Source organism: Mustela putorius, unplaced genomic scaffold (assembly GCF_011764305.1).
Source record: "Mustela putorius furo isolate JIRA1106 unplaced genomic scaffold, ASM1176430v1.1 tig00000228_pilon_pilon_pilon, whole genome shotgun sequence".
Lineage (NCBI taxonomy): Eukaryota > Metazoa > Chordata > Mammalia > Carnivora > Mustelidae > Mustela > Mustela putorius.
Genome location: NW_025421322.1, coordinates 37,110,140 through 37,125,250, shown reverse-complemented (window position 1 = coordinate 37,125,250; position 15,111 = coordinate 37,110,140). Strand labels below are relative to the sequence as shown.

The window sequence follows — 15,111 nt, the reverse complement described above, 5'->3', positions numbered from 1 at the left end:
GGCGGGCCTCCCAATCCAAGCCCCTTACTATGTTCTTTATTCATCCTACACCACTTGCCAGAAAACAGACGGGAGGACTGTTTCATTTTCTGTTGAACCTCGCTTATCAAACAAGATCTCAGCTAGACCTGCGGACTTGAAGATGAATTTGTGCACTGAAAATGCTACTTAGGATTGGCCGAGCACTTAGGATTATTGTTCTCTCGCTTTCCTAGCTAGAGGTCCCGGGTGCTCACTGGTGCCCTGCCTCTCCAAGGGCCTTTGTTGTCTTGGTTGGTCGCGACTGTGATCCTGCATCGGGGAGGTCAGCTTTCCCAAAATGGATCCTGCAGATTTGCAGCTGCTCTGACTGGTGGCTAGGTCTGGGGAGGTTAATGCCACGATCAATTACAGCTTCACTGTGGAGCTCTCAAACTGCCTGAAACACTGACTTTCAGGGAGAGGGTGTGGAGGTAGTGGCTGCTGTGATGATTATGATCCATGCGGAGGAGGAAGGAGGAATGAGATGATAATCAGAGTGAAGACCCTGGGAGCATGCTTTTCTGCAGAGTCCATTGTAAAACCCTCTCCCAGTAGAAAATGGTGATTATTCTCTCCTCCACGAAGAGCATTTGGGTTTCTTCTCCTTCATGTGCCCACCAGTCAGGTAATGGGAACTGTAAGGACTGTAGTCACTAGATGACCAGAAGCCCCCACTTGGAGTTTCTGGACAATTCTGGGGGTGATGGATAAGACCTCCTTTGCTACTCTTAGAACTCCAGAAGAGGCTCTAGAATCCGTTCCTGCCCAGAAGGTACCCCAGTGCCATATGGTTTATGCTCTCTTCAAGAGTATAGGTCTCTTTCACCCAGAGCTGCCTCAATCCTGAAAGATTTTCACCAAGCACTCCTTTCAAAGTTCCCTTATTAGTCAGGAGGTGTAGAGATAGGTCAGGTATGGGCCATGCCTTCCAGGGCCTGATGTTGTGTTGGAGAAGAAAGACCTGCAAGCTGGTGATTTGTACAAAAGTCAGACTGGGGCTAGGGGTGATTGCAATGGGAGGGCACAGGCTGGGTTCTGGAGGTCAGTGAGTATTTCCCCATCTGGCTCTGCCACTTAGTAGCCGAATGCATTTCACTTACTAATTATAGCACTTGGGCTATTTATTTGACTTCTCTGAACCTTGGGTCCCTCACCTGTAAAAGAAGAGCCATATGGTCTACCTCACAAAGGATGTGAGGATTGAACAAGGAAACATTTTCAGAGCACCAGGCATGGAACCAGCTGGGTACATCTACCTGCAAATGTTCCTCGTAATTGTTTCTCTGAATGAAGAGCATTTGTATCAAATGGTCGGGAGAAGAGTAAATGGCTTTAAGGAAAATCATGCCATGGGGCAAGGGGTCCCCTGTGAAAGTCACGGGGAAGTGGTAGGATTTTAGTTGCATTGGAAGGTGAGGCAAGGATTTGTCAGCCATCCTTGGGGAATGGCTTTCCAGGCAGTGAAACAGCACACAAAAATTTGGGGATAGGACTTAACTCTGCCAGCAGCAGAGACTTGTTAACTGGGATTTAGGCCCTGCCCTCCACGGTTTGTACATTTCTGGTGGATTCACAGAAACCAGCATCCTTCGAGCAGTCCCCCGTATGAACACAGCCTCTAAGTAATTGTTACATTGTACGCTTTGTACATGATGGTCTTGAGAAAACACAATTAAACACTGAAGAAAATCTTCTCCTGACCCAGGAGAACCTCTCCAGGAAGGTGGAGGAGAAGGAAGACAGCCCTGTTACTGAGTCAGAGTGTGACATGCATCATAGGCCGTCTGCTGGGAGACTGCAGGCTGAGATCTTACTGTCTTCTGTAGCCAGGCAGCTACACCTGCTGCAAACAAGTCCTTGAGATAAACAGGAACTGGTCCTCCAGTCAGAGGACTTGACAGCACCATTGTCAGGCGTGCTCATCCCAAGTGGACCTGGGCGTTAGGTGATCACCTGTGTTAGTTCATTAGCTTTATAAAAAGGAAAATGAACTCACATCTTTATGACAGGAAATAGTTCTGCAATTTGGAGCAAAGAGCCTGCTTTTCCCTTAGGCTCCCTTTCTCCCCAGAGACAGGAGATGGGGGTCCCTCTCTTCCTCGGATGATTGATTACATTTCAAAGGGATGGATGCCAGGTCCTTGAGAGAGACTTTTCTGAGTCCTGGATCTGGCAGGACTTAGTTAGCTTTTAGAAAGATTTACATACATTTTGAAGAAGCACAGAACCAACAGTGACAAGTTTTCTAAAGTAAATGCTGTAAAAAAAAAAGTTTGGGGGAGAGAATCTCTTCCCTTCTTTTCATGGGAAAGAGATTTAAGCCCTGACAAGCATTCTGAATGAGTATCATCTAGGAGACCAGAGCTAGTAAAGTGATGAACTAGTACTCTCCCCCAAATATAAACTCCGGCGGGCAAGGATGTTGTTGTTTCGTTGCTTAGAAAGCTTCCCGGAGCAGCTCATTAGACTTCTAGGCTATAAAGGCTATGCTCTTGACATTATGAAACCAGTGGGACAAGGCATCATGACTAGGAAAACAGCTAGAAATGTAACTTGGGCAGGAAGAGGCAGTTTGAATACGTATATATCTGGATTAGAGTCCAAATCTTGCTTTTTTATTAGCTGTGTGACCTGGGGTAAGTGACTTCACCTCTCTGGTCTTCAGATTTTTTTAACTCTACTGTCTGGTCAGAACCTCCACCTCATAGAGGAGTCTTACGGGCTAAATTAAATAACACAGTCATGTTAAATATTTTTTGTGTCAGGTCAGTATATAAACAAAAGAATACACGGATTGGGATCTCATGTGGAAAGTCCCGGCAATGTGCCCAGAGGAGCAGAGGCTTGGTAAATGTCAGCCCTCACTTTGGGAAGGAAGTGAGTCAGGGTTGGGGGTGGCTGTGTTTGCTTTGATCCTTCGCTGACACAGAGAAGGAGACAGGACAACTGTGGAGATCCTTGAGCTCCTGACATTTTCACTGCTGGGAGTTGAAGGTGGAAGCCACCCTAAGCCCAGACTGAGGACTGGGATTTGAAAAGAAGCCATTTACTTTTAAGGCAATTGTCCTAAATGTCAGAGAAGCAGTATGCTGCTACACTATGTCACTTCTTTTCATTGAGATTATAATACAGCCTGCAGACAGTGTGCTGGCTTTATAGATTGAAACGCAGTAGAACTAATTACATGTAAAAATGTTGGAACAAATGCTCTTCCCCTCTGAACCTTTTTCTCTCCTCTGCACACTGGCCTTTGGCATTTCACAGGCATTAGTTCGCCTGAGGCCCCCAGCACAGCTCATGGAGTGGTCAGGGAAGGTTACAGGTGGTCACAGTGCCCAGTTAACTGCTGACGTGGCGCAGCAGTGTGGATGGGGAGAGGGCTGGACCCTATGTTTCAGGGGCTGAATTGTGGGGCTCTGTCCCTGGATTAACTCTCCTAGATTGAACTGCCCCTGGCGTCCTTCATTTACGGGATGAAAAAACCCAGAGCAAAGAGGGGACATGATCTGCTCAAGGATGCAGAAACAAGAGGTGACAGGCCTGGAGCAAGAGCCAAGATTGACTTATTGCGAAAGACTTATTTGACTGCATAATGCATTCTTTTAAAGGAACTGACACGTTTTGTGTTTAATAATGTTTTGCTGAAATACATTTGTTGCCTCAGTAAATGCAGAGCCAAAATAGGTGACAGTTTAGAGAGATTGGAACCTTTGAATGTTACTTTCAAGGTTAGTCTGTGAAAAATATTTTTGATAGGTTTCCTATCATGAGTGTCTTAACCACAATAACGACAGCAGTGATGATGGTGATGTGACAGTGATCATGGTGATCATGTTGACAGAGGTGATGGTGGTGATGGTGATGGTGATGATGATGGCGATCATGGTGATAGAGGTGATGGTGATGATGGTGATGATGATCGAGATGATGGCAATGATGGTGATGATGATGGTGATCACGGTGAGAGAGTTGATGGTGATGATGGTGATGATAGAGATGATGGAGATGATGGTGATGATGGTGATGATGGTGATGATGATGGCGATCACAGTGATAGAGTTGATGGTGATGATGATGGTGATGATGCTGGAGACCATGGTGATGATGACGGTGATGGTGCTGACCATGGCGATCATGGTGAGAGAGATGATGGTGAGGATGATGATGAAGGTGATAATGGTGATGATAGTGATAGTGACAGATGATGGTAATGACTAAAATGATGAGAAGAGTGATAGCTAACAATGAACTCAGTACTGGCTTATGCACTTTGTAGATTTTCGGTTATTTTAATGCTCGCAACAATCCCATGACAAAGGTTCTGTTTTTATTATTCTCATTTTAAAAGAAGGAGTTAGAAGTGAAGCAGGTTGCCCAATGACAGGGTTAGCGATGACAAAGCCAGAGTTCAAATACAAAATAATTTACAAAAAGTAATTATAACTAATGTTTATTGAGTTCTTGCTATGTTCTGTGCTTCGTGTTGTGTCTGATTTTATTTCTTCCAACACTTCACAGAGTAAGCAATCATTATTTTCTCTACTTTATAGTTAAACAAGAAATCTTACAACTCACGGTTTAAGTGACCCACTCAAGGTCACACAGCTAGAAAGGGAGGGAATAAGCACACATACATACAGATGGAGTGAGTCTTCTTCCTCAGCCTTCTGGGCAGTGCTGTCCCGTCCACTGTCTTAGCTTCTCCTTCTTCCCACCTCACACCAGACACTGTGATGATTTGGCTCCTTTCCCTCCCACACCCAAATATCCCCATTTCCTCCTGACTGCCCCTCCTCTCTTCCTCCTGGGCCTTTCCGCCCACCCTTGACTGCAGTGAGGAATCCCTTCTGAAACGGAGAGCAGTCAAACTTCCTAGTGCCTGCAGCTCAATCCAGGTTCAAGGAGAAAATATGCAGGGCTCTCAGTGAGGGAGGCATTGTCTGCCTCCCCAGTTCCATATTCCACTGACCCCCATCAGCACCCCATGACCCAGTTAAGCCATTCCATCAGCAGTTCTTCAACCAGACTCCCTTGTTTCTCTCTGTGGATGCCATGCCTGGCCTGTGGCTCAGACTGGATGAGAGCTTGATGAAAGAAGAGTAAATGGATGAAGAAATGAGTCCAGAGCTAGATGAATGCATACAGACTTTTTTTCTTTTGCAATGTAGTTCTACCAACATTTCTAATAAGTTTCTTTCTTTTTTCTCCCAAGGGAAGTAAAGGGGAGCGTGGTGCCGATGGTGAAACTGGACAGAAAGGTGACCAGGTAAGAACTTACTTTGTAAAGAACCTGAAGAGACACCACTGTTTCTCCCAGATGAATTTCATTCTGCCATTTCTGACCTCACCTCTTGGATCTCCTTTGTTTGAAGTAGGAATTTTTTTAAACCACATTTTCATGGTTTCCATCTTGATTCCTGTGGTTCATTGTCACCTTCCCCTTCCCCAGTTATCTGAGCAGCCTGCCTTTTCTGATTTCCTTTTGTTTTGTTTTGTTGGAATCTTACCCTTAGAGGTCTAGTTCTCTGAAATGGTTATCATCCATTACACAATGTCCCCTTCTTTCCTCCCACCCTCCCATCACTCTTCAAGTACCTGTCACATAACTCGTGGTACTAGCGGAAATGTTACACAGATGTCCCTTCTGCGCTCAGTGCCCAGCCAGCCTTGTTGGACCACTTCTCCCAATGCATTGCAAGGTAGCTTCCATGACAACATACTCCTCTTTTCTGTGGATTTGAAACCAGCATCCCTGTCATCTTTTATACAGCATTACCAGCTGATTCTGCAGTCCAGCTCCCTAGCCTCCAGCAGCCTTTCTGCCAGTTCAAGTGGCTCCTGCTTGGCTGCTGTCACTCTTCCCCTTCCTCCCTCCCACCTGCCTCCACCCATCACTGCTCTCTGCATCTTCCCATCGGTGCTCCTTGCAACCAGCTAAATGGCAGGCATGGCACCAGGCTCTGAGCTGTAGAGAGAGTAACGGGCAAATCCTGACATCATGGAGGTTTCTGTTCCATGACGGTGAAGCAAGCACTCCTGAGGGGATGTGTTCAGAGTGATGCTCAAGGTCTGAACAACATGCTCATCTAAAGTTCCATCTGTGTTTGGAAAAACAAAATATACTTGGATTATTCTTACAACAGCAAATTTTCAAGACCAGTACACTCGATCCTGAGTGTTACAGCTTGCGTTTCCCAGTAGCAGGAGATAGAGGTGAAGGGCAGGGAGATCTTCCATGGTTGTGTGTCTGCTTTTGTAAAACACTGTCGTTCGAAAACAAAATGGTGTATGCAGTACTCTAGCTTGTTTAGCTCCTGCCACAACACACATAGACTCTGCTCTGCATGGAGGCGAGAATCTCTTTCTTAACGTAATGCAACTCCACTACAGCAGAGGTATCATGATTCGGTAACCCCAGAGTTTCTGTTGTGACTGTATGTTGTGTGTGCATATGCTTTTATTTGCTCTCACAGGATGTTTCCAGTCTACACAAAAATTAGAAAGCATAATAAAAAGACCCCCCACCTCCATACCTATCACCCAGCCACAGGATCCTGTAGCCACTATGGCCACATCTGTTTTCATCTGTGCCCTCAGTGACTTCCCCACACCATCTTCCTTCACTTTATGTAGAAGCAAATCCACTCTCAGGAGAGATTCATTTTTGTAAATATTGTTGGATACTTGGAAATACACCAGTAGTACACACATACACACACACACACACATACATATACATATATATGTACACATACATATATAGAAAGTCTTTTTGTTGCCAGTGCCTTTATCTAAAATCATTACTGGGTTGTTGTCTGAAATTTACTAGCCACCAAAGTGAAAAGCTTCTTATAGGTCACTTTGAAGAATTGCCTCTTGTGTTTTCCTAGGGTCATCCTGGAGTTCCCGGTTTCATGGGGCCCCCTGGGAGCCCTGGGCCACGGGTAAGTCATGATTTTGAATCCCCTCCTCTCTTGGTTTTGATGCTGGAACAGGTTCCCATGCTCATTGGACCTGCCTTGTTAAGGACTGGGCTGATACCTTAAAGGTGTCCAGGGGCTGAACAGAAGGTGCAGGTCCCAGAGGGACAGTGGGTCAAGGATGGGGACTTGACCCCATGGGACCCAATGGAGTCAAGGATGGAGTGACTTGAATAGGTGGTGCTCCTGGGCAGTTCAATTAAAATGCTGTTGGGACCAGGGGAGCTTGGCAGAGGTGGGCAGGCTTCATATATTATTAATTTCTATCTATCGCATGTGATGAGAAACCTGAGAAAAGTGTAAGATTAGGATCATAAGTGAGAAATGGAGAAATAGGTTCCTGTCTTGCATAGGATCCTGTCCCATGGCAAGAGGCTCTGGGCATCATAGAGTGTCTTTAAAAACACAGACTTTCCTGGATTTACTTAATTAATAACAATAACAATAATAACAACAAAGTTATTATTATTCATTGTTACCATCTTCAGCTGCTCATTCATCATCACTCGAAGGCATTGTCATCAGTATAACCACAGATTTGGTGAATTATCTTCCCATTTATCCCCACGGGCCCCCGAGCAAATGGTTTTCCTTTCCTTGGTAGTGACTGACGCTGACCGATGCTCTTCTAACAATTTCATCTCCCTTTGGTCTGAACTGCCCGCAGATTAGTCTTGAAGTTGTTGCTTACGTAGCCACCTAAGGTAGCCATGGTAACGAGCAGCGCAAATGAGCATCCTCGCCTAGCCTAGCCAGGACCAGCCGCCTGCAACTTCCCATGGGTTCTCCAGGAGCCCTGGCCCCCCAGACTTTGCAGAATGAGGGTTCATTTGTAATGGCTAATGGACAACTAAAGGGGAACCCACTTCAAATAGGGACATAATCAGTAGAGAAGCAGAGGCTGAGTTAAGATCATGAAGTTCAAATGCATGCTATTAATCTTTCTTTGTCTTCTTTTTAACAACTCTAAATGACTTCTAAGTGTAAGTATGTTTGTTCTTAGAATAAATTAGGTCGTTTTAAATGTATATTTCCAATAAGATCATACAGAAGTATGAAACTGCATCTTTTATTTCGAATCTGACTTTTACAGCAAATTCATAAAAAGTACATTAACTGTAAAAGTACTAAAGCTTTCCCAGTGTTCTGGAGAGCTCACCTCAAGCCTCAGACCCTCAGCTCACTCCCACCTCCCTGCGTGGAGAGCCTGTGCTGTGAGCATCCTTTCCCATTTCTCAGTCTTCACGCCTCATTGTGTGTCTCTGCTGTGACCAGGATTTCAAACCGCCTTTCCAGGGGATGGTTCAGCTCTTGCCATTTAGGTTCAAGAAAATCTATTAAAGCCCCCTCCCCTCCCCATCCCGGTCTTTCAAAACCCTATTACGCATCCCCATTGCAAAAGAAGCCGTGCTCTCCTCTCCTTGGAAATTGCCCTTTGGACCCTAGGGCAGCTGTAGGAAGTGGCTCCTAGCCACTGGTTCTCATGCTAGATGATGAATCTGGGATTCAGAATCGGGCATGATCAGAGGGCAGCTTCTCCGTCTCCCACTGATCAATGTGGTCAGTTCATGCAGTTGATTCTTACTGAGTTCCTGCTCTGTGCCATGCATGCCCTGGTCTGTTCATTGTTTTTGGGAATGGATGCCAGTCACCCGTCCATCTGGGTTCAGTGGCCAGTCATACAGAAGCAACTCGAGAGCAGGAAACCTGCCTGGTCATTTATGCATTGTTTCTTTGTGTGCTTCTATGTCAGATGCCATAACCAGGGACATAGATACCAAACAGATAAAGTTCCTTTATTATTGTTACTCCAAAGCTTATTTCCTGGTGCTCAGTTGGCATCCTTCTTTCAGAGAAAACCCTTCCCCTATTCCCAATGCGCTGTATGGAATTTAATTACAACATAGCTAGGTTCCAGGGTACAGGGTGCTGGGCGGGGGGGTTGGCAAAATTATATAGAAGAATCTAATAGAAACCCCATTGTTGGGCTGGGTTTGGACTAGACGTGGAGGCTCCCAGCAGCAGCCCAGCTAGGGAAGCATGAACCTTGAGATATGTATGCACGTATTATCGACATCCTTTATTTCTAAAACATTTACTGACTCATTACCTGGGGAAGAGGTGGAGGCAAATCTGATTGCATCTTATCCCTGGGGCATTTATCCGACATGGCAAATAAGACCTATCTTCCATAGCTGTATCAGATTTCCTTGAGGTCCATGGTACAGCCGTTTCTGTAGCCCTAAAACTTGGCCAGCACTTGCTATGACATAGGCACTCGATAAGTGTATGTAAAAAACCTAAAGCTGCTGGGAAGGTATCATCAGTAAAGTATGCAAGATCTTGCGTATTTGTTCCCCCATGTCTGCAGTGCTTGTGGTCTTGGGCAGGCCAGTAGACACACCACTGTTATGAGTGTCTGTGATAACAGAGAACACTTTGGGGAAAGCCCTTAGTGAGCGCCAGTGCTGGCTAGCTCTTTCTATGTAGGACCGTACTGAGTCCTCTCAACAATTCAAGTGAAATAGGTCCTCTCTTTTTCTCCAGTGCACAAAGGATCTGAGAGATGCAGAGGAGTAAGCAGGATATGGACCCAGGATCTGGCGTGGGGAGGGTGCACCCCAGCCGACACCCTCTGTTCCGTGCTAAGCATTCTGCAGGCAGCGCCTCCTGACCCGCCTTACAGCCTGGGCGATCATGTCACTTCTCCCCTTTACCAACAAGGAAACTGAAGTTAAATGCCCAAAGCTAGAAAGAAGCAGTGTATTTGTTCGTCTAAAGACTCTCTGCCCCATCTGCCAGCCAGCCCAGCTTTTCCTTTACTCATTTATTTAAGAACAAGTGAGCCCCCGCTAGCTCCAAGGAACAGTTTTAGTTCCCAGTAAAGCAAATAATCGATCAACACTGGTATGTCAGAGGGAGGCAAAAGCTAGGAGCGGCATAAAGGCGTTATTAAGAGGGGCAGGGACTTGGATTTTCGATTTGGGAGGCAGGTGATTTCTCACTGAACTGAGACGGGGAAGAGGGCATGCTATGAGCTCTGAGCCCAGGGGACTGGATTGCAGGCAGGGGGAGCAGCCCTGGAGAGAGCCCGCAGGGAGTCGGGGGCAAGTCTGGGCTCACTCTGCTGTACTCACCTGTGTAGAGCTCCTTCTTCCTGGATCTGTCTATGTGTTTCCCATCCTTGAACTGACAAAACCAATAGCTTTCCCTATTGACCTGGACCATAAATCCAGTCGTTCCTTTTTGCCTCTGTCCCTAAATGTTCTCTGATATTAGCTGAAAATGTCCACTCTGAAGTGAGACCCTGTCCCATTGTCCTAGGGATGACTGTGGATGCTCTGGTCCTTCGTGCAATGTGGCTGCCGTGCTCCCAGCATCTTTGTGTTCCCAGAGGCCAGCCCTTCCTCCTGGGGAGGGCAGAAGCCCCCCGGGAGTACCTAGGGTTCCAGCTGCTGGGGAGGGGCTTGGCTCGCACCTTTGTGCTCCCCGGGCTTCGTGCACAGAGAGACACTCATGATTCCGCCACTGACGCCCTGCTCTGTCATCCTCAGGGAGCAGACGGAGTTGCTGGCGTCGCTGGCCCTCCAGGAGTCCAAGGGCTGCCGGTAAGTTCCTCGCTTGGCTGTCCTGCCTTGAGTCTGTGTTTGGGTGTCCCAGAACCCAGGTGTATGCCAGCCCTGCCCCGGGGCCTCCCTACCTCTGTGGCTCACTCACACCCAGTATTCAGCAAGGGTCTTGCAAGGAAACCACAGAAGGCGCCGCTTTCTATTGGTGTCCAGTGTCTTGCCTCAAAAATACAGGTTTGGATGAATGACGTGGCAATCTGTGATTCCAGGATTCCATTAACAACCAGCTCACCCAGGCCCCGGCCAGTGTGGTTCTTTCCCGACAGGGAGAGGGGAGTGGAGAGGCTGGAGCTGACCCACGCCGAGGCTACGGCGTGCATCAGGAGGCACATCAGGCAGGAGGACCGACCCCCTGTTAGTCAACCGTTCCAAAGAAGGGAGAGAAGTAAGAAAGGGGTCACGCTCCAAGCTGGCTGGTGAGCAGGTCACCCCAGGGGTGTCCGGACTCCAATGCCAAGAGCGTTTGAGGAAGCAGTTAGGACAGCTTCCCCCTCCTGGGATGGGGAGGACAAAGCCCAGGGGGACTGGATCTCTGGTCCAAAGCCACACAGGAAATCAGTTCCAGGTCCAGAGTGAAGTCAGTTGGGAAACTCCCAACTCCGTGTTCTTCCCTCGGTTCCACACTGACCCTCTGTGTGGGGCGGTCAGGGTGGGCCCCAGGGGTGTTGAGGTTGAAAGTTCCCAGCCAGGTGGATGGTTTTTCCTTCCTCATCTGGCCGGTCCTGTCCAAGCAGCCCACCTGCTGTTTACCGATACCCAGACAGCAAAGGATTTGCTTGTAAAACAAATTTTTACAAAACAAATTTTTACAAAACAAAACAAAACAATTTTTACAAAACAAAAAAATTTGTTTTGTAAAAACAAATGGACTAAAAACCAACCAAACAAATAATCAAACAAAACAAACGAACTGTTAGCCCAAGGAGAATCAGATGCAGGACCCGGACAGGAATCCTCAGGTACTTGGGAGTTAAACTGTATTGAATGAGACATTGATTCTGTCATGGGGGACCCTGAGGCGGGCGACAGCTGGGCTTGGAGCTGTCTGGGGGTCCTGTTACTTCACTGTATACAACAAACCAGAATATTCTCCAGATCTTCTTAGCATAAGTAACGAGTGTTGGTAATTAAAAAAAGAAATAAAGAACGCTAACTGGGATGAGGTTAAAAAAAAAAAAGATACAATCGGAAAACATTTCCATTGTATTTTGAATTGAAACATACAAACCAGGAGCCAATCTTTTCGACCCAGAATGACGACCATCCTTGACTTTGGGTCCTCAGCACGGACTCTCTTGTCATTATCCTTATGACAGGAATAGCTCCCCAGTCACTATTTGCTGCCCTCCTTAAGGGTGGTTTGAGAGTACAGCAGCACCCGTGGGACGATTTCAATATAGAATCCTGGATCCTGGATCATTAGGGTATTTTTTCTAACCTTTCATAGCTATCCTGCTACAGAGATCTGGATCGTGAGTTATCCTTATAATGTATTTTGAAGTCCTCACTTAAAGATCGCTCTTTTTCTTTGTCCACCTAAGTTTAATGAGGTTACCTAATGAACAATTAAACTGTGTAATTTCCATAGCGAACTACAACTTCCACAATGCAAACAGGTTTAAGAACAAGCATCTGGACCCCTTGTGCATCCTCCAGTAGAAGCAAAAAATCCCTAAGCTGTAAATATGTCTGTGTCATGGACCATGTGGTCTCTGTTGGAAAAACTCAGCCCTGCTGTGGTAAGGTGAAGTCAGCCACAGACAACAGGTCAACAAAGGGCTTCTGATAAAACTTTATTTGCAAAAACAGCAGAGGGCTGCCGTTTGCTGACCAATGGTGGCTCCATCCCTGGGGTCTTTGGAACAGTAGACATTCAGGAGGAATCCAGGGAGCTCTATTATCAATATCCAAAGATCCCTAATGATGACTGAGTATTTGTCCTATGTGGACCCAAAAATATCTCCTTGGTTGCACGTTTGTAGGTTCTCTGGGATGGGAGGTGGTGGATGGTTTTGCTTTCCCCTGTTGTTATTTCGTGTTGGTCTAAGTGGCGCTGTGTCAAGGCAACCTCAGATATCATGGGTTGTCACGTTACAGAGACACAGGGTATACCAAATTGTTGTCGGGGCAAACACAGGACCTGAGCATTCCAGTTTCTAAAGTTAAAGGAAACCTTTCAACATGACTGTATCAAGTGCTACTGCTTTTGAGAAAACATTTTAACGAAGGAGTAGTCAGCCTCCAATGTGGTCTAATCCTCATCTGTTCCCAGGGTGATGAGAAAAGTTCTCATCTCTTCATGACGTGTGACTGTTATCTTCCATTTTCTTCAGGGTGGAAATAAAACTCAGTTGTGGAGTTTTTACTGAGTTTAAGTAACACTTCATAAAGGAAGTGTCCTTTGGGTCTCCCAATTGGACACTTTTGATGGGATGATATATAAGATCTGCATAAAGGTGAATTAAATGTCAAAGTAATTTTGCTTTTTGCTTTTTTTGCAAGAAGCTAACATCACAACCCTTATGAATATGTCACTTGGTGTGTGGCCTGTAGATGAGAATGTAAAACCTGATGCCAGCATTTTATCGCGGAAGGAACAGTGATGGGAGAGACTGTAAAGTTGTCAGGGCCTCTGATGGTGGTAGAGACACAGATGACGTCAGAATGTTCACGCAGATAGAAGTGATGGCTCTGATGACATCATCTGATTTAGTAGCCTTGGTTGGCAGTGATGTGCATCTTTGATGAATATAATGGAGAAAGAAGTATGAGTTAGTGCAATTGGGCAAACAGTCTTTGAAAACACAAGCTCTGTGTCCCGGGGGAAAGATATACTAAAAGCGACCTACCGGTGGTAAAAAGTTTGGGATCCTCCAGACAAGAGGACGGTAATAATAGACCGTCTGTTCAGGTACTGGTCACCTTTTCACTTGCTTTGGGTCCTGTGTGCACAACAGCCCCAGATGCTCTGGTCTTGAGCCACATGATGAGGACCCGAATTTCAGGCAGTGTAGGGACAGAGTATAGAGCTGGATCCAAGTCTTGTGGACCCCCAAACCCAAATATCTTCTCCCCCCAGACTTTTCCTACTTTAATTCCCCCCGAGTCTATGTCATACAGCCAAAATGAGCCCCTCTCTGCCCACCCACCCATGTGATTGTGCTCTGCCTGGGGCACCTCCCTGCAGGGGGTAGGAAGGGAGACATGCCTGGAAAGCCAAGAGGCAGAAGCACCCATTGCTTCCAACCAAAGACAGCCCATGAAGGCAATTCTGCATGAAATCACATACTTCCAGAAAAGCCGATCTGAGATTTAATGGTGTTTTTCTGTCTTGGATCTTTTAGGGGAAGGAAGGTCCTCCTGGCCCCCAAGGCCCGTCTGGATTACCCGGAATCCCAGTAAGTGGTATTACAAAACAAACAAACAAACAAACAAACAAACAAAAAATGCCTGGTTTCTCCACTACAAAAATGGGCAAACAAAAAATAGATTTTCCCACTGTTAGAACAATGCATGGTTCTTAGGGGAATTTCCAGTGCTCCAGAAAATGAGGATAATCCCTAACCAAAGCCAGGTATGGTTATGGTTAATGTTGCATGCATTGTCTCATGCAACAGGCATTGCTGACCTGTGTAGATAGCGTTTCCCTCTGTCCACACATGCACATACGTGTAGGTGCAGAGTTGAGCCAGCCCACGCACACGTGTGCCCAACTCTGACGATCCTCTTGGATGGTAGAAACAGCTTCTGCTCCCCACACTGGTGTTAAATGTTGATGAGCTCATCCGATTTTATGTACACTCTACCCCACAAATACACCGTAATATATGTGATCACTCCTCTGTTGCCACAGAAATCACACGGTTATTGGAAAAAGACTGTAATAAGCTAGTTTGCCTGCCTAGTGCTTTCCCGTTTTCTGTATGATGGTCCACAAAGGTGGGGTCTACCTCTCGGGTACAATATTGTATGAGGTTCTTGATACATAACCACCAAATTTCTTTCTATAAATACTGTTCTGGACTTTTATATCCAATATATCTCTCAGTGGGGTGGAGCTCTTCAGGGTGTTACTAATAAGACGGGTGCAGAGAGGCTATGTGCTACCGTCTCCATGGAGTATGAATCCCTGTGGGGCTTGTGGTCTGGCCTGGGCCGACTGCAGGGGCCTCTACTGGCCACAGCTCCCCACCCCTGCCCTGCATAACGATGTGTTTTATTGCAGACACACTGGCTTCCTTTGGTTCCTAAAATGCTCTGCAGCCTCTCCTCTCCCTACCACAGGACCTTTGCACATGCGTTTCTGTCTATCCAGAATGCCCCTTCTCCGTCATGTCTTCCACCAGTGGATGCCTTTGATTCTTCCCACTCATCCCGGGCATCAGCCCTAGGAAGTTTTCACTGCTCCTTAGCCCCAGGCTAGGGCGGGCTCTCCTAGTTTCTTTTTCTTGTTCCTGAGTACCTATCTCAGCTGTTGTCAC

General features: G+C 46.4%; 1 protein-coding gene across 2 annotated transcripts in view; it reads left to right on the top strand.

Moving 5' to 3' along the window:
- COL22A1 (collagen type XXII alpha 1 chain) overlaps window positions 1–15,111 on the top strand; it is a 236,379-nt gene that overhangs the window by 188,040 nt on the left and 33,228 nt on the right. For both annotated transcript variants that reach the window (XM_045078159.1, XM_004743602.3), the window contains 4 exons: window positions 5,234–5,287; window positions 6,912–6,965; window positions 10,556–10,609; window positions 13,975–14,028. In XM_045078159.1, coding sequence (XP_044934094.1) covers window positions 5,234–5,287; window positions 6,912–6,965; window positions 10,556–10,609; window positions 13,975–14,028 — 216 coding nt within the window. The remainder of the gene's footprint in view (window positions 1–5,233; window positions 5,288–6,911; window positions 6,966–10,555; window positions 10,610–13,974; window positions 14,029–15,111) is intronic.